This window comes from Podarcis raffonei, chromosome 1 (assembly GCF_027172205.1).
Source record: "Podarcis raffonei isolate rPodRaf1 chromosome 1, rPodRaf1.pri, whole genome shotgun sequence".
NCBI lineage: Eukaryota > Metazoa > Chordata > Lepidosauria > Squamata > Lacertidae > Podarcis > Podarcis raffonei.
Window position 1 is genome coordinate 62,441,728 of NC_070602.1, and position 24,968 is coordinate 62,466,695.

General features: G+C 40.7%; 1 protein-coding gene and 1 long non-coding RNA gene across 6 annotated transcripts in view; both read right to left on the minus strand.

The window, feature by feature from the left end:
* The window catches only part of LOC128402534 (uncharacterized), a 42,651-nt gene extending 40,991 nt beyond the window's left edge, over positions 1 to 1,660 (minus strand). The window contains exon 1 of the long non-coding RNA XR_008327736.1: positions 1,609 to 1,660. This is a non-coding gene — a long non-coding RNA (uncharacterized LOC128402534). The remainder of the gene's footprint in view (positions 1 to 1,608) is intronic.
* A 3,397-nt stretch (positions 1,661 to 5,057) lies between these two features.
* CCDC34 (coiled-coil domain containing 34) lies at positions 5,058 to 24,380 on the minus strand. Of its 5 annotated transcripts, none has more exons than XM_053389556.1 (7): positions 23,686 to 24,075; positions 19,038 to 19,167; positions 18,383 to 18,499; positions 14,271 to 14,429; positions 12,583 to 12,724; positions 8,849 to 8,939; positions 5,058 to 5,191 (listed from the first exon to the last, which is right to left on the minus strand). In XM_053389556.1, the coding sequence occupies exons 1-7, from the start codon at positions 23,898 to 23,900 to the stop codon at positions 5,131 to 5,133; spliced, it is 915 nt and encodes a 304-aa protein (XP_053245531.1). In that variant the 5' UTR covers positions 23,901 to 24,075; the 3' UTR covers positions 5,058 to 5,130. The 5 variants fall into 5 exon arrangements, with proteins under 5 accessions (XP_053245531.1, XP_053245514.1, XP_053245505.1 ...); XM_053389539.1 differs by lacking the exon at positions 5,058 to 5,191 and adding an exon at positions 24,197 to 24,380 and having other exon boundaries at positions 8,511 to 8,939; positions 23,686 to 23,915; XM_053389530.1 differs by lacking the exon at positions 5,058 to 5,191 and adding an exon at positions 24,197 to 24,380 and having other exon boundaries at positions 8,511 to 8,939; positions 23,686 to 23,918.
* Between the last annotated feature and the right edge of the window lie 588 nt (positions 24,381 to 24,968).

The window sequence follows — 24,968 nt, forward strand, 5'->3', positions numbered from 1 at the left end:
AAGGAGTTCAGACTGGGTTTATCCCAGGATATTCTCACAACCACCCTGTGAGGCAGGTTAGACTGAGAAATAGTGACTGGTCTACAATCACTTAGTAAACTTCATGGCTGAGTGGAAATAAAATCTCCCTGGTTCAAATCTGATACCATCCACGACACTAGCTGTAAAGACATACAATGCAGCCAACATTTAATCTGTCTTCAGTCAGGCTACTAAATTGGAAAATTGCCAAGTAAGTTTTGCTGATGCTAGGATCATCTTGAAGTGTAGGGCAATTCTAATTGAAGTTTCAACAGCCATTAAAATTGACCAGAAGTCTGCACATCTGCGTGAAGTAAGGCACACATGACTTCACTGTGTGCCTTACCCAAGCAGCTGCAGTAAATTCAGTATGTTTAAAAAGATCCATACAAAAATGCAAAGGAACAGATAAACTCTTGCTCAAGGTCAAATCAGACATGTTCATTAAAAAAAGCTGCAGAGGCAATTGCAGTAAGGATCATGGCAAGTGGGAAGGTGAATTAATCCCCCCCCCCCATCTTGGTCACAAAGAAAACCACACCCCTGTAAAAGATGGGGGAGGTACTTCCTGCTACCTTACCCACTGCCCTTGGAAACCCTGTAAGAACCTGAGGCAAGAGAGAGACTGTCTGCAGCATCATGGGAAGGTTGTTTCTAGGACCAAGGTGAAACTGTAAAGCTTGTTATTTTTGCTATTGGATAATGGATGTTGTTTGTCTAATCTTGTTATATAGTACTGAAACGTTGTTTTTTGTATGTTACTATATTTGATGTGTTGCTTTGCTATGTTATTATGGAATTGTTTTTGCAGTTTGGTTTTGAAACACATTTCTATTTTCTTTGCTGTAAGCTTCTTTGAGTGTGATTTTTCTCTTTGTGTGTGGAAAAGCAGCATACAAATAAAAAGACTGAATGAATGCCTTTAAAGCTGCCGTTAGGCCCAGAAGGGAAACTTCTATTGCTGCAAATGAACGGGAGCATAACTTAATGATACATGCATCTGCTTTGCATGCTAGTTCAAAGGACGAGATAGCAGATGATAGGAAAAGACCTCGGTCATTGCCAGTTGGAATGGGCTAGATGGACAAATGACCTGACTTGGTATAAGGCAACTTCCTATGGCCCCCATCCTGTTCCTACCTCCTGCAATTCTTTAGAAGATAACTAGACACATTAAATATGATCATGCATGTAATGTTGTCTACTTTGGCCTTCAGTTACAATGAAAGCACCCAACATCCAAGGTTTTAAAAATTAAACTATTATGTGATACTGACAACTGGGGATTATGCTTCTTCACTGGTTTTTCAGTCTCTACCTTGGGGTGGGGCATGTGCATACCACACTCACATCCTCCCATGTACGTATTTGTATAGCAGTTGCCTCTGTATCAGAGAAAGGGTAGTCTACAAGTTGCACACTATATCCTCAGCAATAGGCACAATGCATGCTACTAGGTAACTGAAGCCCCACATTGGAAGGTGATCTATTTGTAAAATGACTCATGAACTAAGCTGGGGTGACAGTGCTAAAGGAGATCAGTTAAATGGTCTCAAGGCAATGTGTGAGAGGGAGGGAGTGACTTACCTCTATTTCTTCTCTCTGGTGGCAGGAGGGCATTCGAGATCAAGTGAAGTTCCACCTCTAAAAATTGATAGGCTAAAGATCCAGGGAGAAGAGGGTCTTGCCCCACCACCCTCAAAACTGAATTGCAAGAAAAGCTGGAACACAAAATATGAGGCCTGCATTGCAACATTAGCTGGGCCTTAGCAGGCAAGACAGAAAAGCACCACACCTGCATCTGGAGCTTAGACACCCAAAGTCTAGTGTTAGAAGCCAAAGTAAAGTGGGATTCAGAATGCTTGAACATGCTGGAACTGATCTGATAGGGCACAGCAAGTGGTAGAAGTTTCAGATGAGCAAGATAATAGGTGAGGAAGGTATTGTATATAACAGCTAAGCATCGCACTAAAACTGAGGATGTCTGAATACTCCCTTTCCTGCTTTTATCCTAAAACTTTGCATCACTCACTCACCTCGCTATTATTTTGATACCTATCTTTAAGACCAGAAACATTTTAAGTATGCAGAAAAAGGAAATTGGGTAAAGGAATTCAAAAGATCTTAGAGCATCACATACGTTCAAATATACTTTCCTACATCACTATATCCCAAAAGTGCTGCTCCTATACAATCCCTACCCTTTACATTTATTCACAACTTCTTTACACTAAGATTTTATGAATACTTCTCTGTACTGAACTGTGGCGATTAGGTTTTTTTAAACCAAGGCCACACAAATACTTTTCAGTGTGCAACCTTAAAATCAAGCTTCAAAACTGCAATATTTTTCTTCATGCTTTATATCCTCTTGGAAGCCAGCCAAACAATACTTTCCTTCTTCTCTGCTCAGCAAAACCATTATGTTGATTGAACTGAAGCCAACATGCACACTCATGACCAATCTTGTCTAAAACTTTAGGGAACAAAATTGCATTTGTGATGCTACAGATTAGATTGTGCAAGAGCTTTCGTTCTGAAGCTGCAGTTTTTAGAGATTTACACAGGCCTCTTTCCAGATGCAACACATTCTACAGATAAGATAGAATACCTGTCTCCTCAGGAAATCTGAGGGAGAAGACAGAATTAAGTCACACACTTATTGAAACAGTAAGACTGTAAATGCTCCCTACACCTCTCTACGTTACAAGTATTGGGAGGAGCAGGGAAGCCCAGATGGTGGTATCTTAGCACCACCTTCTTTCATTTCAGGATGTGCTTGCATCAACTGAGCTGTATTTTAGTGCAAGAATAATGTACTACTGAATTTTAGATGCCACATAAAAATACATGTTTTCTTGGACATTCAGTAGCCTTTACTACAGTTGAACATTTATGCTCTTTTAATGAGATGACTTTAAAAACCTAAGAGCAGCCCTGCTGGGTCAGATTGAAGATCCATCTAGTCCAGCATTTTGTTCCCACATTGGCCTATGGGAAGCCCACAAGTGAGACATGAGCAAAAAAGCACTCGGTGGCTCATGTTTCTTGGTAACTGGTATTCAGAACCTTAACTGTCTGATATAGGAGGTAATGTATAGATCTGTCATGATGAGAAGCCATTGATAAGTTTATCCCCCATGCTTTGATCCTTGATATGCTATTAATTCTTTTTATAGTTGTTTTAAGTATGTTGTAAGCTGAATTATTATGGAAAAGCTGCATAGACTCAACTGAAGGCATCATGAGAGGGTGGCTAAATGCCAGTGACCACCTACTTACTGTTAACATCTATGCTTTTTACCATTTGTAATAATAATGATGATAATAATAAATTTATACCCCACCCATCTGGCTGGGTTTCCCCAGGCACTCTGGGCAGCTCCCAACAGATTAAAACAAATATTAAAAACTTCCCTAAACAAGGCTGTCTTAGATGTCTTATAAAAGTCAGATAGTTGTTTATTTCCTTGACATCTGATGGGAAGGCGTTCCACAGAGTGGGCGCCACCACTGAGAAGGCCATCTGCCTGGTTTCCTGTAACCTCACATCACGTAGTGAGGGAACCACCAGAAGGACCTCGGAGCTGGACCTCAGTGTCCGGGCAGAACGATTGGGGTGGAGACGCTCCTTCAGGTATACTGGGCAGAGGCCAACACTTGGAATTGTGCTTGGAAATGTACTGGGAGCCAATGTAGTTCTTTCAGGACCAGTGTTATGTGATCTCAGCGGCTGCTCCCAGTCACCAGTCTAGCTGCCGCATTCTGGATTAGTTGTAGTTTCCGGGTCACCTTCAAAGGTAGCCCCACGTTGAGCTTATCACAGTAGTCCAAGCGGGAAATAACTAGAGCATGCACCACTCTGGCGAGACGGTCTGTGGGCAGGTAGGGTCTCAGCCTGCGTACCAGATGGAGCTGGTAGACAGCTACCCTGGACACAGAATTGACCTGCGCCTCCATGGACAGCTGTGAGTCCAAAATGACTCCCAGGCTGCGCACCCGGTCCTTCAGGGGCACAGTTACAGGATCAGCAAGTCCTCCACACCAGCCCCCCCCCCGTCCCCCCAAAACATCACTTCTGTCTTGACAGGATTCAGCCTCAATCCCTTAGTGGCCATCCATCCTCCAACTGCCTCCAGGCACTCACACAGGACCTTCACTGGTTCTGATTTAAGAGAGATGTAGAGCACCCACATACTGATGAACACCCAGCCCAAACCCCCTGATGGGCTCTCTCAGCGGCTTCATATAAAAAGCATGGGGGAGAGGACGGAACCCTGAGCACCCCCCAAGTGAGAGCCCAGGGGTCTGAACACTCATCCCCCCAACACTACTTTCTGAACATGTCCCAGGAGGAGCAGAACCACTGTATAACAGTAACCCCAACTCCCAGCCCCTCTAGCTAGTCCAGAAGGATGTCGTGGTCAGTGGTATCAAAGGCCGCTGAGAGATCCAGAACTAGGAAACAGCCTTCGCCTTTGTCCCTAGCCTGCTGGAGATCATCAATGGTAGTGCCCAAATAATAATTCTGTGTGCATTTACAGTAAAAATAGTGTGATAATATAACTAAGAAAGGATTTCAGGAAAGGACCTTCGACACCAATAGTAGCATTTGAATGCAAGCTGCCCTTCTTTTTCAGGGTATTGTAGAGCTTGCCACATGCCTGCACCCTTGTGAGTTTTTGATTGATCTAAACAGAACTTTTAAGAGACAATGGAAAATTCCACTTTATGCATAGCAGAAAATATGTCCAGACCAATCACCACATAAGGCAAGTACATGGATATTTTAGGAGGTATATTATGTGATACTGCTTAATCACACAACACAATTACTTTGCTTTCTCCTTGGCTCAGGAGCATCAGCAAAGAGACGAGGGAGGTTTCTTCATGGCATATGAGCCACGGGGAGTGAGCAACGTGAGGCGAAGACCAGGTGTTTACTGAATCTACATATCAGAAAAATAATGTAAACAGGTCTCTATATACAGTAGCCTATGTCTACACATCCCCATCAATGCTACCACTCACTGTAATGCTGTGCTATGCCTTCTTTTTATTTGATGCATGCTATGGTGTGGGAAGCAGAGGAGTTAGTGACTAACAGCCTTAAGTCCGATGCACGTCTTCATCATTCCCAAACAGGCGAACTTTGGTTGAGACTGAAACTCTGCAATTACAAAGACCAGGTAAACAATGAGCTACGAGAACCAGTGCAATGATCCCTGCTTAATATACATACTAAAAATAAGCTTTCAACAGTCATTTAAACTAATCCCTAAAAGGCAGCTAAACACTACCCAAACAGAAGCCTTTCTCTGAATACTGGCATGATACAAATAAGAGATTACACGGCTACTTGTTTAGCAGTTATCTTCTGTCTCCATGATCTTGAAAATACAGTATTCCTTATGCAGATATTTGTGGAAGACTATCAGTTCAATAGTGATTTAAGTCAGTGAAACGGAGTAAAGGATGGAAAGTAATGCACATCCCTGCTCAGAGCGAATGTTAGCACCCAGCATCCTTGGGCAGATGCCAGTGGCCCAGCACTCTATCAGGGTCCCTTCTTGAAAATGCCCTGCCAGCCCCAGCCCCTTGCCGCCCACCCCCAAAAAGATTTCTGACCTGGTGCCCCAAAGAATACTAGTTAAGTGTTTTCAATAATTCCTGAAAGCAATGTTTTGTTGGAAGCATTAAATGTCAGGTTGACCTAATTGCTGATCACACTTTGAAGTACGTACTGCTGCCCATTGCCAGGTAAGCTTGCCAGGGCTGACTGAGAGGGGGGACGCCTATGAAAAGGCATTTTGCCTAGGCCTCCCTCCAAGTTGGAGTAGACCCAGGACTATGATTTAAGAATTCTTTATGACTCATCTTTCTTGGAAAACAAGCATTAGAACTTGTGAACTGCTTATTTGGTGGGTTGCCGAATCAGAGCTATATGAACTGCAGAAGACAATGAAATGAAATAATAAATGCAAAAAAAAGTCATGTTTAAATTTAAAGCATTAATTTTGATGCTTATAGTACGGATTATATATTCATAATTGCAAATTGTAACTGAGTTATGCAACTTTATATTCTTTGAAATGACTGCTTTGAAAATAAATGATAAATGAATTATATTGTTGGTTAGTTTTTTAAATAGAGGTAATTTTGTGAAGTCGCATGAAATTATTTACTCTGTTGTTTTTAAAATGGTTACTCTGACTATATTTTACAAATATGCTAGTTTAGTTTTTCTATTTTTAGATATCTATAAATTTTGCATTTATGGAAAAAATAACAAGCAAAGTACAACATAAAATCCAAGTACTACAATAACAACTGTAAAAACATAAAAAATATACTAGTTGGTAAAAAGATTTAGATGTTTATAAACTTTGCTTTCCGGAAAATACATCTTGGAAAATACATCTTTCTTCTCCCCCCCCCACCCTTTATTACACACAAATGAATCAAAATAAGAAATGGATCAAAATTGCAGAAATGTATGATATAAAGTTATGGCAAGAGTGCGTAATCTTTCAGCTCAAGGGCGACATTCCCTTCTGGGAGTCAAATGCCAGTGGTGCATGGGATGGAGGCAAAAGTGGACAGAGCAATAAATGTGAATTTTACCCTTGTACAGGAGGCTACTATTCTTCACACCCACCTATCCCTCGTTATCCTCCAACCAGGTAGGCAAGAAGCATTGGGAGTTGAAAGACGCACTCCTACCAAGCAAAAGTGCTTGGTGGTGCAAAACAGGGCTGATGAGGGGTGTTGCTTGGGTGAATCTGAGGACCAGACAGAGGCATGAAGGGTCATATTTAGCCCCCAGGCCTAAGGTTCCCCATCCCAGTGTTAAAAGGAATAAGCGGGCATTACAGGCGGAGTATCATCTCACATTTAAAGGAACAGAAGAGCTAATGCACCAGATTCAACTAAATTGTAGAGCTAGTGGAAGCCAGCACAGTAAGTTCTGCTAGTGCAAGAGCAGAACTTATCCATATGTGCTAGTGCAAGAGCAGAACTTATCCTCTCATCCATATGTGTTCTCCCTGTAGCTGCTTGGGGGGGGGGGTCAAGAGAAACCCCAGAACAGTGCATGTAGCAAGAAGAGATTGTTCCCATCTGGCAAGCTGAAATACTTGTGCTGGCAATGATCTCCTCAGCACAATGCTGACTTCCACCTAAAATCTCCAGGCCTGGTTATTTGTTTGGAACAGAATCTGATGAAATGGCTTGCTTTTTCTGCATTTAGGATTGAATGAGCAGTAACAATCTGTACAATAACAACTAAATAAGCCTACAGATGTTTTAACCACTTTTTAAAGTTTTGGGGAAGACATTTTTGTTGTTAATTAATAGACAACAGATTATGGTTCTAAAAGATGCAACAAGATACAAGCCACTTGGAGAGGGGTTTAGCCTGAATAAGAATATTAAATCTGACTGGAATATAGTTCACAATATACAGGAGGCAAGGTAGCACCATAGTTACAGAAATAGCAGCCAAAAAGATTCAGAAAGAATACTAATTGCATTTTCTAGTAATTGTTTTTGTTATATTATTGTGACAAGCCTTTTTAAAAAAAAATTCTTTACTTTTATATTTAAAGTAAATAATTTTTTTAAAAAATGCTTGTCAAAACACTGCACTGAAGATGTATTCAAAACTGTTAAATAAGCCACACATGGGTGGCACTGTGGGCTAAACCACAGAGCCTAGGGCTTGCCGATCAGAAGGTTGGTGGTTCGAATCCCCGCAACGGGGTGAGCTCCTGTTGCTCAGTCCCAGCTCCTGCCAACTTTGTAGTTCGAAAGCACGTCAAAGTGCAAATAGAGAAATAGGTACCGCTCCGGTGGGAAGGTAAATGGCGTTTCCGTGTGCTGCTCTGGTTTCGCCAGAAGCGGCTTAGTCATGCTGGCCACATGACCTGGAAAAACTGTCTGCGGACAAACGTTGGCTCCCTTGGCCACAAAAGCGAGACGAGTGCCACAACCTTAGAGTTGTTTGCGACTGGACTTAACTGTCAGGGGTCCTTCCCTTTTTTTAACCACTATATACTTATTAAAAATCCACAAAGAAGTAGTTAGTATTTAAAATTCACCAGAAAAGAGCCAAGAGGAGCAGAAAATGTAGTACACTCTGGAAAGCTACAACAGTGCTACATAAAATAAATACTGTTTGATTATTCCATAGCAGGTTATAGTAGAGCAAAGGGGAGCATTTCACAAATCATTTAACAGAAGTGGTATCAGAAAGTTCCTTGACGTCACACTCTGCAAACTAGTTACATAAGTACAGTTAGATTAAAGCAAACATAGTCCCACAGGCCCAAATGAGCTTAAATCCAAAATCTCACTCTTAGAAAAGATATGCCTTCTTACTCTGACATTACTATAAACTTCTAAAGCAACAATCTCAACACTAAGCACAGGAGCACTAGAAGTTGCATCTGCAAATACAGTACCTAAAGTAGAAGAATATTAGGGAAAGGTTGAAAATAATTACTTTTTATTGTTTAAAATATGGCTCACAATGCATTACACATAATACATTAAAATGGCACTGATTTTGTCCTGCGTGCCTTATTTTAACAAGAAAATCAAAAACATTTGCCTAGAATTAAGGATAGCTGTTCACAAAATGTTGTCAGTAATACATCATAAATTACACTATAAGGCCAAGTTAAAATAAAAATAATGAGACCTGAACTATCTCTGGATTCTGCACAATGACCCAATATAAAGACTGCTTTTGGATTTATGAAAAGGCATAGAAGGTCTATATGTGTGACTGGATTTAGGCCTCTTATTTTTCTTCATTGAAACATACTTTTCTTCCTTGGGAGGAGGCACATGAACCGGTTTCCAAGGGACTGGATTGTAAAAGGCTGGAGCTGGATATGTACTTCCTTCTGGATAGCCTGGAATGTTTAAAGAAGCAGTGTTTCAATCTATTAGCAATAACATTGTTTCTTAGGGTGCAATCCTACACACTTACCTATGAACAAAACCCACTGAACAAAGAAAGGCTCGCCTCTGAGTAGACAAGACTGCAGGGTTAGTCATTCTAAGTCAAGATTCAGGGATCATGCTTCATGGGAGAGCAGCCGAGGGGCTGGAAGATGCTGTAGATCCACCTCTCTACAGGCAAAGAGGGAGTTGTGCAGGCAGAGCTTTGCTATGTGCAGGAGTGGAAAGCTCGGATACTGCTTTACTGAAAGTGGTTCTCCAAGCACAGCAGAACCAGACACAGGGAGAGATGTCAGCATTGTATCAGGGAGACCTTGGAGCTGTCTAAAGTTCCATTGTCTCCTGACACCTCCACCCAAAGTGAGAAAGAACGCTATCTGCAGAGTTGGCTTATTTCTTCTTTCATTAGTGTCATTGAAATGCAAAATAGATATAAATAAATAAGCCATATCTCCCCCCCCCCCCCCTCGTGGCTTGTAGAAGTTGCCAGCACTTTGGAAGTAGCGATTTCTCTCTCTGCACAGCATCCCCCATCACCAGCTTATGATTGTTCTGCCCAAGAACTCTGCCACTTTAATGAAATTTTACACAAAAGTTTTTTGGGTTTTTTAAAATGTACCATCTACCTAAGACTACAAATCCTTCCAGCAGTTATAGTCTGCATAGTTCCTTTCCTACATTCAATGAACCAGGATTTATTTTCACTTTCAGAGCTTATACTTTATATACAATTTTATAGTCTGTAACAAATAAGGGATCAGCTGGCCTATATTGTATCCTATTTAACTTTCTTCACCTGAAAGATCAACAGAGATCTCACGATACCTTACAATGGCCTTTAAGGATGTCTTTAACACATCCCTGGGCAATTTACAGGACAATAAATACACAAATATACTTCCACTCTGTAGATCTCAGCAGTATAATGAACAGTGTCTCGGACCCTGATATCCCATGAATTTAAGAAAGTTCATTGAAGGGAACTTTGCTGTCATCACTCCCTGGAGGGTAAGGAAACTTTCCTAAACAGAGTGGCATGAGGCACAGGAGACTGCCAGTGGGAGCAGGGGGGAGTCACACAAAACTGGGTGGAGGAATCACGTGTGAGTAGAGCTTGGTTTGAGCAAGGTGCATTGCCCAATTTTAGGTGACCTCCCTCCCCAAGCAATCTATGTCATGCTCCAACCCTCCAGAGACAATTTCAGGGGCACAGGAAGAGACACAAAACTCTTCTGTCAATTTCCTTCCATTCACCAGTGTGAGAGTACTGAATTTGCTACCCAAAATGCCAATGTTAAAGGGCAGTTTATTTTCATCATTGCTTAATTTTTATCACTGTTTAGCAGAGAAGGAGAGCGTGCTGCATGGGCTATACCTAAATTATGGCAGCAGGAATGTGGTGCCTTTGCCATAACAATCCTATTTGTCTGGAAAGAAATGTAAATACATTTCATTGGAGTGGTCAAAACAAAGTCTGGAATATGTTCTCTACTGTGAACAAAACTGGGAAGAATATTTTTAATAAATTACTTAGACAAGTGACAGCAGCTGTCTGCAAGTACTGTAACAATGTCCCAAGACAAAGCATGAAAGAAGTATGCACCACTATCTATAATCAAACCAAAGCAAAACAGCAACTGGTTTTGTGCCTGGTGTGCTGTTTAGTGTTCAAAAGGAACAGCAGCCTCTCCCAGCAAATAGTTTAGGTTAACATATTTATAAGTGTAACACATTTGGCAAATAACTATGAAAGAAATGTCGTTTAAATGACAAGTATGCTTATTTTTTTCTAGGAAAAAAAATAAGCCCAGAAACAACAAATATGCTTTTCTGGCTGTAACAGGATGTGTTTTATTGAAAATAGGATCAAGGGTGGGTAGGCAGGCTGGAGTCATGCACATGGTGTCAGGCCAACTGATTTCAAAAGGGCATAAGCCTGCATAACTTGACTCAGGATTATATCTACCCAAAGACAACTTCTACAATGCACAAAAATTAGCTCTGGGCCGATATACAGTGGTGCCCCGCAAGACAAATGCCTCGCAAGACGGAAAACTCGCTAGACGAAAGGGTTTTCCGTTTTTTGAGCTGCTTCACAAGACGAATTTCCCTATGGGCTTGCTTCGCAAGACGAAAACGTCTTGCAAGTTTGTTTCCTTTTTCTTAACACCGTTAATACAGTTGCGACGTGACTTTGAGGAGCAACTCATAGAACGTAGTGTACATAGTAGCCTTTTTTGAGATTTTTAAAGACTTTGGTGATTTTTGAAGCTTTTCCAAAACTTCTTTTGCAGCCATTTGGTAAGTTAAGCTTTTAAAACTTTTTGGGGGGGTTTTGGATTTTGGGTTGGGGTGTTTGGAATTCAAGGACTTGGTGTTGGGGAGGGGTTTGCAAGAATCTGGAAGCTTGTGTGTTTTTTTCTGCATTTTTATGATTTTCTGTGACCATTGGGCCACTCTGCTGTTTTTTAAAAAAAATTCTGGATTTGAATTTCTGTGTGCTGGGTGGCTGGGGGAACAGTTGGGGAGGGGTTTGCAAGAATCTGGAAGCTTGGTTTTTTTTCTGCATTTTTATGATTTTCTGTGACCATTGGGCCACTCTTTTTTAAAAAAAATTCTGGGTTTGAATTTTGAAATGCTCTTTACAGTATGTGTGACTTTAAAGAGCACTTAATAAACTCTTGTTGTACCAAATTTGGCTTTGTTTGGACTTTTTTTGACCATAGGAATGCATTAATTGATTTTCAATGCATTCCTATGGGATTTCGTGCTTCGCAAGACAAAAAATTCGCTAGACGAAAAAATTCGCGGAACTAATTAATTTCGTCTTGCGAGGCACCACTGTAAGAGAGAGGCCGATTTTCTTTATTGGTAAAACCTTCAATAGGCCTATCATGAGCTGAGGTCCAAACTTGAGTCTGTCTCATAAGGTGGTGGCTACATTTGCCTTGAAAGGTCTGACGATAAGGCCCAATGTTTTAGGTGCAGGCAGAATGTTTTAGGTGCAGGCAGAAACCATAATCTTTAGCCCCCTTCAGTCATTACTCATGTGAAGAGGAAAAGTGAGTGCAATGAAACTATGGAACTGCTTTTTGCTCCCATCAGCACTGCATGGCTTCTGTCAGATGCTCACAAGTTTAGCTTAAACTTCTGCAGCAAGGAGTCTTCTCTATTTGAGGAGGCTGCCATCAACTCTGGAAGATGTTAATCAGTATAAAGGCAGATTAAACATTTAATAAATATATGAATAGAAGAGCATTCTTGGAAGAATAGGCACTGCAAAGAACAAGAATGTATGTGCCAGTATATTTTACTGAACTCTACTGACCAAAATGAATGCTTTCAAAAGTAGATTTCCAATGATATAATTTTAAGTTATTTGGGGTGTGGAATGGGACCAAATATACACATTCCTTTATGTGGGGCAACATCTACTGTTTGTGGCCTGTCTGTATCCACATCTATGGCTAAGGAATTCTAGCAGATGAACATTTAAAACAAAATATTCAAAAATAAATAGTAAAAATATCAGAAAACTGCTCCTGCTACACAAGTTATGAAGACTGTATTAGTCTGTCTAGTACAGATACAAACCAGTATCTTTCCCATCTGCAGAGGCACAGCCAGCTGATGCTTGGCGGGGCTTAGTTTTGGAATTTTGCAGCCATTCTTTGAACATCTGCTCTGATTTTTCTTTTTTCTCTTGTAGTTCAGCTTCCCGTTGTTTCTCCTTCTCCTACAAAAGGAAAAGAGCCAAGAATGCCAAAATGTCTTAATACAACTGTCTTCTTCCAGATGTATTACTTCACCACTGTAACCAATTACTCTGGGTACAATCCAATTATAGTTAAGCACCTGTAAGTCCTACTGATTTGAATTTGAAAGATTTAAACTCATGTTCTAATTCCAACACTGACATAAACAAGATTTTAAAGTCTCTAATTTTGGCTGGTTTATGCATTTGGTGTTTCAAAAGTTTCATGTATGTTTTCATGATTTACAAAACAAGGCCACCAATGTACTATCAGGACACAGTGTAGTGAAGCATCCTCTCCCTAATTCAAATGTAATCTCAGCAATGAATTCACCAGGTGAACACTATTATTTAAGTCCTACAATCTGTAATATGGAGATGTTACTGACCTACCTTAAAGAAGAGTTTATTAACAGTATTTAGAGGACACCCTATAACAAAGTTCTCAGGGAGGCATAAGTCGAGAAAGAAATCAATTTAAAATTCAGTAATAAGATACTAGAAGTATAAATACAGCTTAAAGAAATGAGTTGTAGAGTTAAAACACCTTAATGCCAAAAGAGATTAAAAGGCTTGGGAAAATAAAAAAAAGATTTTCACCTGGTGCCAAAATGAGAATAAACCAGGTGCCAGGTGAGCCTTTCTGGGTAGAACATCCCACATCAAGGGTGCTACCACCAAGTAGGTTCCCTCTCCCATAGCCACCTGCCACACCTCACTCAGTGGGCGCACTTGGAGAAGGATGTTTGGAGATCTCAGGGTCCAGGTAAGTACATGTGGAAAAGGGCAGTCCTTCAGCTAGCCTGGTCCCAAGCCGTGAAGGACCTTAAAGGTCAAAACCAACCCCTTGCATTGCGTCCAGATTACTGACATGATACATGGGTGGAAGGCTGTGAACAATCAAAAAACACTATATAAATTTTGTTATTACTATTGTTATGGAGTAACATGTTTCAGTTGCATCACAATATCAGTCCATCAAGATATGTTGTTGGTTTAAAAATACAACTTTCAGAGAATGGTATATCCGTATATCTGCAAAATCTACAAACTGGCGCCAGTTGAAGAAAAACACAATTCTTTTAGAAATCCTGTGATTCTTATGTAGCTGTGAATAACAGTTATACCATGAAGGGGAGCTAGAAAATGAAGTGTGCATTTAATAAACTTCGATAACACTGCAATGTTCACAAGCTTCACTGTACCCCAGTCCCTTTTCTGCAACAAAAACTGATTACTCCTCACGTTAGCATACATCTTCATCACCCATTAATCCCTCTGAAAGACATCTCGATTACAATATTGCACATGCAATATGCTATAAATTTCTCTATGATTCCAAGACTAACTTAATCAACAAAGCTATACAGATAAATTCATCAAGTAAGCCAAGCTGCAAAGTAGAGGATAAGAAAAATCCTCAAAACGGGAACTCATTCCAGATGAGAACTATGTGTGGGTTACACCTCTAAGAGCAACCAAAACCAGATCAGCATCTCTTCAAATGAAAAACTGGGATAAAAGTTACCTTCTCTTCCTTCTTCTTCTGACCTTCTTCCATTTTCTTTTTCTTTAGCCATTCCTGATACATCTCTCGCGACTTTTCCTTTGATTGTGCTCTCTCAAGTTCTTTGGCTGCTTTTTCTGCCATCTCTTTGCTGAGCTTAAGTTCCCTTTCCCGTTTTTCCTGTATATAATAATAGAAAACATATAAGACAGAGCAGTAATAACAACTCCTACAAAAAGATGACTAGACTAGAACCCTTTCCCCTCATATCCTTGTACTCTATTTGTAGATTTTTTCTTCTTGTACACTAAGTATTTATGGGCATCCTGACCTACTGAAGTGGTAAAACCCAGATTAAGGTAATTCACTGGTCCAGATAGGTCGCTTCTGTCATTCTTCTTGCAGCATTCAGCTGAAATGTGAATAGCCCCTGGTATCTGGAAACACTGTGCTTTCCCATTGTACTGACACTACTGATTCACATGAATGTTGCACAGGTGGTATGAAAGTCTTGATATGATTACTCAAGTTGGTGGTTTCTTGTGTGTGTTTTGTGTTGTTTTTTTACAGTGAAAGAGATATGACCAGTTTGTAGATGGTTATCCAGATGAAGAGATGAGTTACCTGCAGCTAGGCCAAGCATGGACAGCTACAGATAACTCCATGCAGCAACCTCTGGACACTATAAACAAAAGGACCAGTTAAATAACGGAAAGCTCTAGCTGCCTTTGACAATCTACAATAAAAGTGTAAGCAATTTTTTTTTATGCTGTGAGTTTTTATGTTCCCTGTAAATTAATAAACTGGTTTGGGAAATAAGTATTTGCCAATGTACTCATGCTTCATGAAAGAGACCGCCTAGATTGCTTGGCTTCACATTTTCTTGGAAAAGGGCCTTATGCCCGGATTAGCCAAGGGGAACCCAGAACACAGGCTGGAACATAAAAGGGTGTGTCAGGCCCTAAATCAAGTTCTTCCCACTGCTCAGGCTTGTTTCAGAGTGATTGGCATGGAGACCCTGGTTCAATTCTGCCTATTTATTTCTATGATTAGTATCATATTAAATGTTGTTTAAAGTTTTATTTGTTCCACAATTTATTAGTTAAGAGAAAAATATGACTTGTATAGACAGTCCATTACCTCAGTGAGTTTTTGGTCCTGATAAAAAGAGCTAGAAAGCCACATATTTGTCATGTCTACACTTCAAAATACATGTGTGTTTTCAGTCTGCTTCTCAGAAAAAATGCTTTGATCTTGTCTTCATTAGTGATATGATCTATTTTTTAAATTACTGATGAGTTTATATACCCTTTAATGCCATTGACAATCACAGAGTTCTATCAAATTAATTCTAAAAATACCAGTTATTTTTAGGATGAAAGACTTCAGTTCCCACTACTCCACCCAAGAACATTATTAGAGATAACACAAACAAATGAAGCTTGCAGGCATACCCCTTTTCAACTTTATTTCAATCAAAAACTTAAAAGGAATAAAGGAATAATGCAATACCTTTACAATACCTTCTACCCTTTACAAACATTAATTACTGCAAACAGTGGTACTTGCAAACAGCAGCAATGCATACCAGGCTAGTTTGTTATTATTGCATGTATTTTAATATTGTAAACACCCTGTGATTCTTGAAGGGTGGTATAGAAATTTAATAAATAAGGAAAATAAAAAAAGATCAGATTAATAGAACAGTAATGATTCCATTGACTTACACATTACTGTTTTAAAGAATTTCAACACTGCACTAAGAACGCTTTCATTTATTTTCCTGTGCCTACTAGTGTCCTTTATACAAAACGAAAAGAAGAGTAAGTTTGGTGTACTGGCTGGAATGTTGGGACTTCAACTGCTAAGTCACAGGTTCAGCCTTGAACCTCCCCAAGATACATTGAGTTAATTAATAGCTGTCAACCTAGCCAATTGATGCACAAGCAATGCTGGAGAGGGATGACACCATGTATGCTACTCCGAGTTCTCAGAGAGGTGGTTATATTATAAATGAAAGTAGTTTCGGCCAAGATATTCAAGGGTGAGCAGACCGTATTAAGATTCTTCTCTTAAGAAAAACCTTTACAAAACTTACCCCACCCTCTAATGTGATTTGAAGCAATGCATAAACCAAATACCTTTGTCATTATCCCTTTTCTATAATCCTGCTAACCATTTTGCTTGGCATTTATTCAGATGCCATTCTATGTCATGAGGAAATTCTAATTCATTCAGCTGTCCTTCCCTGTTTGAACACGCACTGTACACCTCATCTGCTAGTATCAGCTTCTCCAACTTGACAATAATTAAATCAGGGCTTGAAGTGTTTATACTACTATGGTTTAAACAGATGTCACTGTTCTATGATACTAGTAAGTACATGTAAGAACATATGAAGAGTCTGTGGGAAAAAGTATCTAGTGCAGTATCCTGTTCTCACAGTGGCCACCCAGATGCCCATGGGAAGCCCACAAGCAGGACCAGAGCACAAGAGCAACCTCCCCTTCTGTGGTTTCCAACAACTGGTATGCAGATCTGCTGGGATCTGCTGTAGCATGGTCCAATCACATGCCATTAGTGAATCATTGTAAAGGAGTACCACATGCAACCCTGAAGGAGCAGTGGTTACTTCCCACATCACTGTCAACCTCCTCTGTGAGCTGGTGATGGCAGCTTAGGAAGCAATAAAATTGCTGCACCTATGCAAAAGGTGCTTCTTTACAAACATTTCTGTACTTGTGCTGCTGTAGGTATTATTACTGATTTATTATTTAAATGTATATCCCACATTTCCACACAATGTTGCCTGAAATGGCTAGCCACCAAGATAAAATACAACATGCGAAGAGTATATTAACCTAAGCTCATCTACTTTCAAACTGAACCAATTTTTTACCCTGGACTTTACCCTGTAAGAAATAACATTTTTCACTTGGTCAGTCTAATTGATTCTAGTCTCAAACTACCACACTTTGCTTCAAAGGGCAAGCTTATAATTTATTTAAATAATGTTATGCCAAAACCTGTTTGTTCTTGCATATGGTGAGGAAGTGGTGGACTGAAAGGACAAATGTTCCTTTAGCTCTGCATATCTATAGAATAAAGTATGTACTAAAATAAAGTTTGTGACCTGGTGACGATTTAGTATTAGCATACATATTCTCAAAACCAGTATGCTTTTAATCTATTTTGAATATCTACAGTAAGACTACTCTGAATCTCAACCAGACACAATACCAGTCTAATATAACTTTTCATTATTCAAAAGGAGGTATGGAGTGGAATTGACAAACTGGTTTTGAAGCAGACTCACCTGATGTGAACCACCTGGACCAATAAGCAGACTAGATTTGCAGTCCACTTTGGAATCAACATTCTTACAGGTTCCACAACAAGATGGGTTTGAGGGTTGCTTCCGGGTCTATTTTCATTTTTTAATGGTAATTCCAGCCATCTGAATAGCATCTGGAACATGAGCATCCTCTCCTGCTGTTGTGCATTGCAAATAGCAAAACTGGGAGTCATCAGAATTTATGACATGCCATCACTCTCAGGGAGACTGTATAAATAATGGTTTCCCTACATGGAATTACCTTTAAAATTGAAAACAGACTCAGAGGTAGCCCCTGGACCACCCTATGAGTAGTTTTGTTTTCTGTATAGAAACAGGATGGAGTAGACTTAAGTCTGCTTCCATGCTGAAAGTGGACAGAATGGAATAGGACTGATGTGCCTACTGATATTAAAAATAGCTAGAAAAATACTAAGGCTACAGTCCTCAACCCAGTCTTGGGAATTAGCACCATTTAATGGAACTTTCTTTTGAATAGACATTTGTAGGATTGCTCAGATATTCTGCCATTTAATAAACTCGTATTAATTACTGCCACTGACATTATAGGTGTCAAGCTTTAAGCACAGACCCCTGGAGACAGTAAGCGATTCATTCCTGTTGAACTATGAAAAAAATGTGGAAAAAATATCTGTATTAGCATGAAATCCAATAGTGTTTTTGACAGCTTGGTAATTTATGTTATTCCCAGACCAGGCCAAGTACACATAAAAAGGAAATAACTGGCTATGTAAAAATGTAAGACATTATTTAAGAAAAAAGCTATGGAATTCTTCACCCTTTTCACCTCTTCATTTTTTTTCTGGACCCATTCTTTGTGCTTCTCTTCAGCCAGCTTTTTTTTTATTTCGCGTTCCTGTTTTTCCCTCCTTTTCTCCTTTTCCTGATTCACCTCCTATAATAACAACAACAAAACATTACTACTACTACTATTTTTATTATTCCACCCATCTGACTGGTTTGCCCCAGACACTCTGGGCAGCTTCCAATAAATTAAAATATCAAACACAGTAAAACATCAAACAGCCCTTCTCCATACAGGGCTGCCTTCAGGTGTCTTTTAAAAGTCAGATAGCTTTTTATTTCCTTGACATCTGATGGGAGGGAATTCCACAGGGGGAATGATGGGGCTGGAGACACTTCTTCATGTATAAAGGGCCGAAGTTGTCTTTAACAGTGGTATCTCTGGTGGGAGACATGTTGTGCTTTTTCTGAGTAGTTTGTCCATCATTGGTCCCCATCCACCCCACCCCGCAATCAGTTCTCAGCTGTGGCTCCTAGAAGCTGTCAGCATGTGACAGTGGCAACACCCAGTGAATGGCTTCAGTTAGCAATATAAATCATCCAAATCTGTTTTTCACAAATAATACGGGAAATGTACATTTTGGTGCCTGGCAATCTGCTGTCAAATGTAAATTATATTAAGTATTCACCTTCATAGCTCGTTCTTGTAGTCGAGCACGTAACTCTTTCTCTTTGGAAAGGAACCACTCTTCCCATGGCGAGAGATTTTCTTCCACAATTAGCCGATTTTTCCTTTTTGTATCTTTAAAATGGTCTGCACTGTGAAGTGACAGGTACAAAATTAGACAGTGTTTTATGGGAATGCCATTTACTAGCTAATGGTATCAAAGATGTCTTATTATGTACATCTTCCTCTTTTGTACAGTATAGTTGGAAGCAATTCCTAAAACTGACAAACTACTTTTAAAATTCATTGAAGCACAAGGACCAAAGTATAATATTTAAGATACTTTTATAACGTCCTTCAATAAAAATGTCTGAAAGTTTATATTTAAAAACACAAAAACAGTTAACCTACAAAGTATTCCAGCAGTGGAAAAACAGTAGAATTAAAAGGTGCCAAGTAAAAAACATCTGAAGGACTATGGTTTTGACTAGAAGATTTAGAAAAATAAAAGGACTTTGGCCTCATGCTGAAACAACAAAGAAGTAGGCACTAGGTGAGCTTCTTTGAGGAGACCATTAGATTATGGACCCACTACAAAGAAGGCCATCTCCTGATAGCCATCACTATGCCTCAGACAGCTGGACACTGACATAATACCATCTACTGAAGATCTTAAAGCACAAGTAAACAGTCCACATGGAGACAATATAGTTTTCAATCAGTCTGATCCTGATCCTTGTTGTGAAGAGCTTCAAAAGTCAAGACCAGTACCAAAAACTGGGCCCAGATATGGACCAGTAAACAATACAACCTGATTAATACTTGCCTACAAGTATCATAACACAAAGTCTCAGTTAAGAATGTAGATACCACATTCCGAACTTGTACTAACTACAGTTTCCAAACCATTATCAAAGGCAGCACCATCTAGAGTGTACAGTTTAACATTATTTTAACAACTGTATCAATACTATTCTTAGTTAAAAGCATGTTTATGATGCACAACAGCAAAGCTCTCTAAATGACATACAATAACATTAAAGTACAAAATAAAACCATAAAGCCAAAGTAAAATACAGTATGGAAATGCAACTGGTCTCTTGACTTTTATGTTAAAGGCCACAATTAGAGGCTGGGGAGGAGCAAAATGGGAAGGTGGAAAGAAAGACACTGATTAATCCTCTCTGCTGTGTTTCTGTTTAAAATCCTCTCCCCAAGGGGAGAAAAGCAGCTGAAGAACAACTTGAGCAGTAAGAAGGGAACTATATTCCTCTGTTGAAACTTGTAATCACAGAGCCTCATTTCACTTATACAAAGAGACCGAAATTGACTTGCATAGTTGTTAAGGTGTAGCTTGAACCTAAGAAGCTATTTGACACTGGTAGGCACAGTGAGGAAAGCCTATCAAAAGCAGCACAGAAAAATGCATTTCAGGACTGCAACCTGTTCACTAAACCAGATAATTAACCATTAAAGGGATAGGTGGGAATCAGATATCATTAAATAATTACATTTATGGTATAATCTCACATATAAAGTCTTTCAATTTATGAATATAGTTCTTAAATAACTAAATTCAGTTTTATGTGACAAGCTACACACACATACAATACTCAGGATTATCTGAGCTATAACGTACTAACTGGGGGCTTTGTGACATAGCAAGGTGGGCTATGTCTACATAATGTAGCATTGCTTGGCAAGGTTTCAACATCAAAATGTTACTGAAAGTCACTGGGCTCTTTTTGAAATAGCCAGTGTATTCATATTCCTGTGTTTTCTAAAAGAGTCACAATTTATGAATTTATTTTTCAAATCTAATTTATTTAATAATTAGTCAATCAGACAAACTACTTAATGAGGTCTACAAATCAGCAACATGTTGTATTACCCATTTAACATACACTGTACACTGAACCAATATTTCAGAATTATGAGAAACATGTTCAAGATCAAAGCTATTCTGTGTCGAAGATCAAAGCTATTACCTCTGATATAAACATGCCATAGAAAATAGAATACTCTCACTAATGCCCGGACAAAGATTCATTTTGACAGACTTTCTAATACCAATATACTAGAAGAGTTAAACAAATATTTACTATTTTAGCTTAGTTTTTAAATAGGGAAAAATGAGGCACTGGTGTCTCATAGCATTTTTAAATTTTAAAGCCTCTTAGTCCATCTTTCCCTGAGATTACTTCTGAGCAAATATGCTTAGGGGTATGGTGTTACTATGTAATGGAACTGAGACCAGGAATACTCAGATATCTTTAACAATATTTCCTACAGGGTTTTTTGGAGGGAGGATAAGAGAAAGAATTACTAAATATTACTATTTGCAGGTAACATACTAGCTGGGTGTTTTAATCTGGTTTTATCTTATCGCTGATTTTAATCATTCTTTGAATATTTTAAATATTTATTTTTACTGATACTTTTACTGTTTTTGTCAACTCAAGTTTCATTACAATCAAGTGGTATATAAATGTTGGGGGGGAAATTTAAATAAGATACCAGGTTCACTATTTCTTCATGCCAGCCTTGAATGGAGGTCTTGTTGCTTTCTATTATTTTAATACCCAGGCTTTCTGTGGCTTAATAAGAGCCCAAACAGGTATACAGTGGTACCTTGGGTTACATATGCTTCAGGTTACATATGCTTCAGGTTACAGCCTCCGCTAACCCAGAAATAGTACCTCGGGTTAAGAACTTTGCTTCAGGATGAGAACAGAAATCACGTGGTGGCGGTGCGGCGGCAGCGGGAGGCCCCATTAGCTAAAGTGGTGCTTCAGGTTAAGAACAGTTTCTGGTTAAGAACAGACCTCCGGAACGAATTAAGTACGTAACCAGAGGTACCACTGTATAACCAAAAGTGTAACAAACGAAACTATCCATGTTTAATTTATATGTATTTTTCCGTTACAATATTTTCTTTGCTGTTCTACAATTCTTAACAGCCTCCTGAAGTTGATTAGGCTGAGAGATCACAACTTCAAGTGAGCTTTACATTTGCACCTGGTTATGAATGCTAAAGTATTAAACAAATACACCGTTTGTCAAATGTGAAGGGCATGAATGCATCAAAATTGGTGCATATTCCTTACTCAGAAGTAAAGACTGAATCCTTTTTCAGTTACTGCTTCTTACAATTTTAAAGTAATAAGCATTTGTCTTATTTTATGAGAGGTCCATAAGAACAGGATGAAGCATGGGCTTGAATTTAAGCCTCAGCAATCCAAATCTACTTCTACTCACACATGCTTTCTCACAGCCCACATCTGTTTCAGGCTGCTTTCCTTATTATGAACAACAAGGGAGGTCTGCACTAACACTAAAAGAACAATTTCAAGCACAACTATCATATACATAATGGATTTTAATGTAGAATGTAGTATGCAACATCTATGTAAATCCACAGTGATCAGTTTTTTGACCAGTATGCTATAAGGCAAAGCACAAGATAATACTAGTCCAAAATGCATTAAGGTACACAGAAGGCCCCAGTGCCTTGTCTGATTTTGCCTGTAGTCTACTGACCACCCGGACAGGAAGGTGACACCTGGCTACATCATAGCCAGCTCTACAGATCCTCCAGCTCCTGTCGTGCCACAAATCCCTAGTTGTGCAACCCATGTGTCGAGTCTGCCAACCACAATCTGGGGGAATTCTGCATGTAGAACACTTTTCATGTCGGTATGATATACAGTTCAAAAGGGGTTGCTATTCCAGTGGGTTCAAGGAAGAGATATTTAAAGGCTTGTATTGCTTTATTGCACAGTACTGTAGTTTTATGTGATATTGCACCGTATTATACTGTAGTATCTCAGTTTCATTGCTGCACAGATTGCATTTGCTGTTTAGTAAACACGCAGGGACTGTCTTTGGTATTAAGCAATAAGTACAGCACCTTGCCAACAAAGGTTCGTATAGTTAAAGCCATGGTTTTCCCAGTAGTGATGTATGGAAGTGAGAGCTGGACCATAAAGAAGGCTGATCGCCGAAGAATTGATGCTTTTGAATTATGGTGCTGGAGGAGACTCTTGAGAGTCCCATGGACTGCAAGAAGATCAAATGCATCCATTCTTAAGGAAATTAGCCCTGAGTGCTCACTGGAAGGACAGATCGTGAAGCTGAGGCTCCAATACTTTGGCCACCTCATGAGAAGAGAAGACTCCCTGGAAAAGACCCGGATGTTGGGAAAGATTGAGGGCACAAGGAGAAGGGGACGACAGAGGACAAGATGGTTGGACAGTGTTCTCGAAGCTACAAACATGAGTCTGACCAAACTGCGGGAGGCAGTGGAAGACAGGAGTGCCTGGCGTGCTCTGGTCCATGGGGTCACGAAGAGTCGGACACGACTAAACAGCAACAGCAATAAGTACAGCAGACCCGTGGCTTACACGGGGGTTATGTTTTGACAATAGTGCATAACGCCAAAATCAATATAGTCAAAACACATTGGGTGCGATAGCAGGTGGGACTGCCAAATTTCCCCTGGGCAGCCGCCCCCTTTCTAATTTTTTCCTCAAGCGCCTACAGCTGAAATTGCACAAGCGAAATGTGTGTAAGTTGCAGGTCTACTCTATGTAAACATACTGAGCAACAAAATAATCCAAGGCCACTTGAGCAGGGCCTAAGAGCTGCAGCACGGGTGGGCGACACTTTACCTATGCTGTTTAATCCTTTGAGGGATGCCTGATCCCCTACTAGCTGATGTTGCCTCTTCCTCCTGCCTCGCGCGGTGGAAACTTCGGTGGAAACTCGGAGAGATCAGGGAGAAAGAGGAAGACTTGCCGGCCCCCTCGTCGTCGGAGCTAGCAGGGGAGGGTGGGGTGGAATAGGCTGCCCCCCGCCTGCTACTTGGGGGCACGGAGGTCGGCATGGCGCTGACACGGACCTGCTAGGAAGGAACGTGAGAATGAGCGGCGGGCATTTCTCCAAGACCGCCTTCCGCACCTGAGGGAGCTCCGGACTCAACCTCTTTGTTCCCACCTCCTCAGCTCCCCTGGGACCAACTACTAGGCCTTGCTCGGCCCGCCCTTCATCCCTCCGAGGCCCCCCGGCCTTTGGTCGCACCTCCCTCCCCCAAGGCGGCGCCGCCGCTGCCGCTGCCGCTGCCGCCGCGCTCCCTCCCCAACCGCCCCGAGGACAGCGACGCCGGGAGAGCGGCCGTTCTACCTGAGGCCGCCGCTTTGAAACTCGCAGCGCCCGCTCTGCTCCCAGCGGTCCCCGCGGCGCGGCCTACTCCGCCAAACACTACGCGCAACAGGCGCCATGGCAACGGCGACGCCGGCGGCCCGCTTCCCCGCCTTCAGGGCCTCTTTCGCCGCTCTGTTGTCCTCAGAAAGAGAGGGGAGTCGGGCCCGGCTACTCCTCCCGCGTCTCCTCTTCCCTTTTCGCTTTCCCGAAATTAGTAAAACAAAACGAAACACCAAAACGGCCTCCCCTCCACAGCCCCGCCCCACGTCGCTTGGTTGAATTACCTCAACAATGCCCACCGCCTCCGTCACTATAGTTTGTTCCTTCAGAAACGCCCCCGCCCTCAGCCACGCGCGGGCCTGGAGTCGGCGAGGGCCCGGCCTCGGCCCGAGCAACTCTTTTTAGTAGGAGGAGGGCTGAGCGCTCAGAATATGCGGAACCATAAGGAGCGCGTGTCGGGCTGCCTCTTGTCCCGGTGGACAAGCCACCAGCAGCGCAATAAAATGACTATGCTTATTTACGTATAAGCTAAGCAAGCTATAGCTTAGGGCCCCACTCTCTTGGGGGCCTTCAAAAAAATTAAAGGAAAAAAAACAAACGATGTACATTTCCAAAATGTAAGATAAAAAAGAAATAGAATAAAACCTACATACAGTAACAGTGTTTTGTGTTGTGTAGCCAAAGAATTGATGCTTTTGAATTATGGTGCTGGAGGAGACTCTTGAGAGTCCCATGGACTGCAAGAAGATCA

Coding starts and splice junctions, on each gene's coding strand:
- CCDC34 (XM_053389539.1), bottom strand. CDS start 23,900: ATGCCGACCTCCGTGCCCCCAAGTAGCAGGCGGGGGGCAGCCTATTCC. Junction 14,430..18,382: donor AAAATGAAGAGGTGAAAAGG/GTGAAGAATTCC, acceptor TATTATATACAG/GAAAAACGGGAAAGGGAACT. Junction 12,725..14,270: donor AGAAGAAGAAGGAAGAGAAG/GTAACTTTTATC, acceptor TTCCTTTTGTAG/GAGAAGGAGAAACAACGGGA.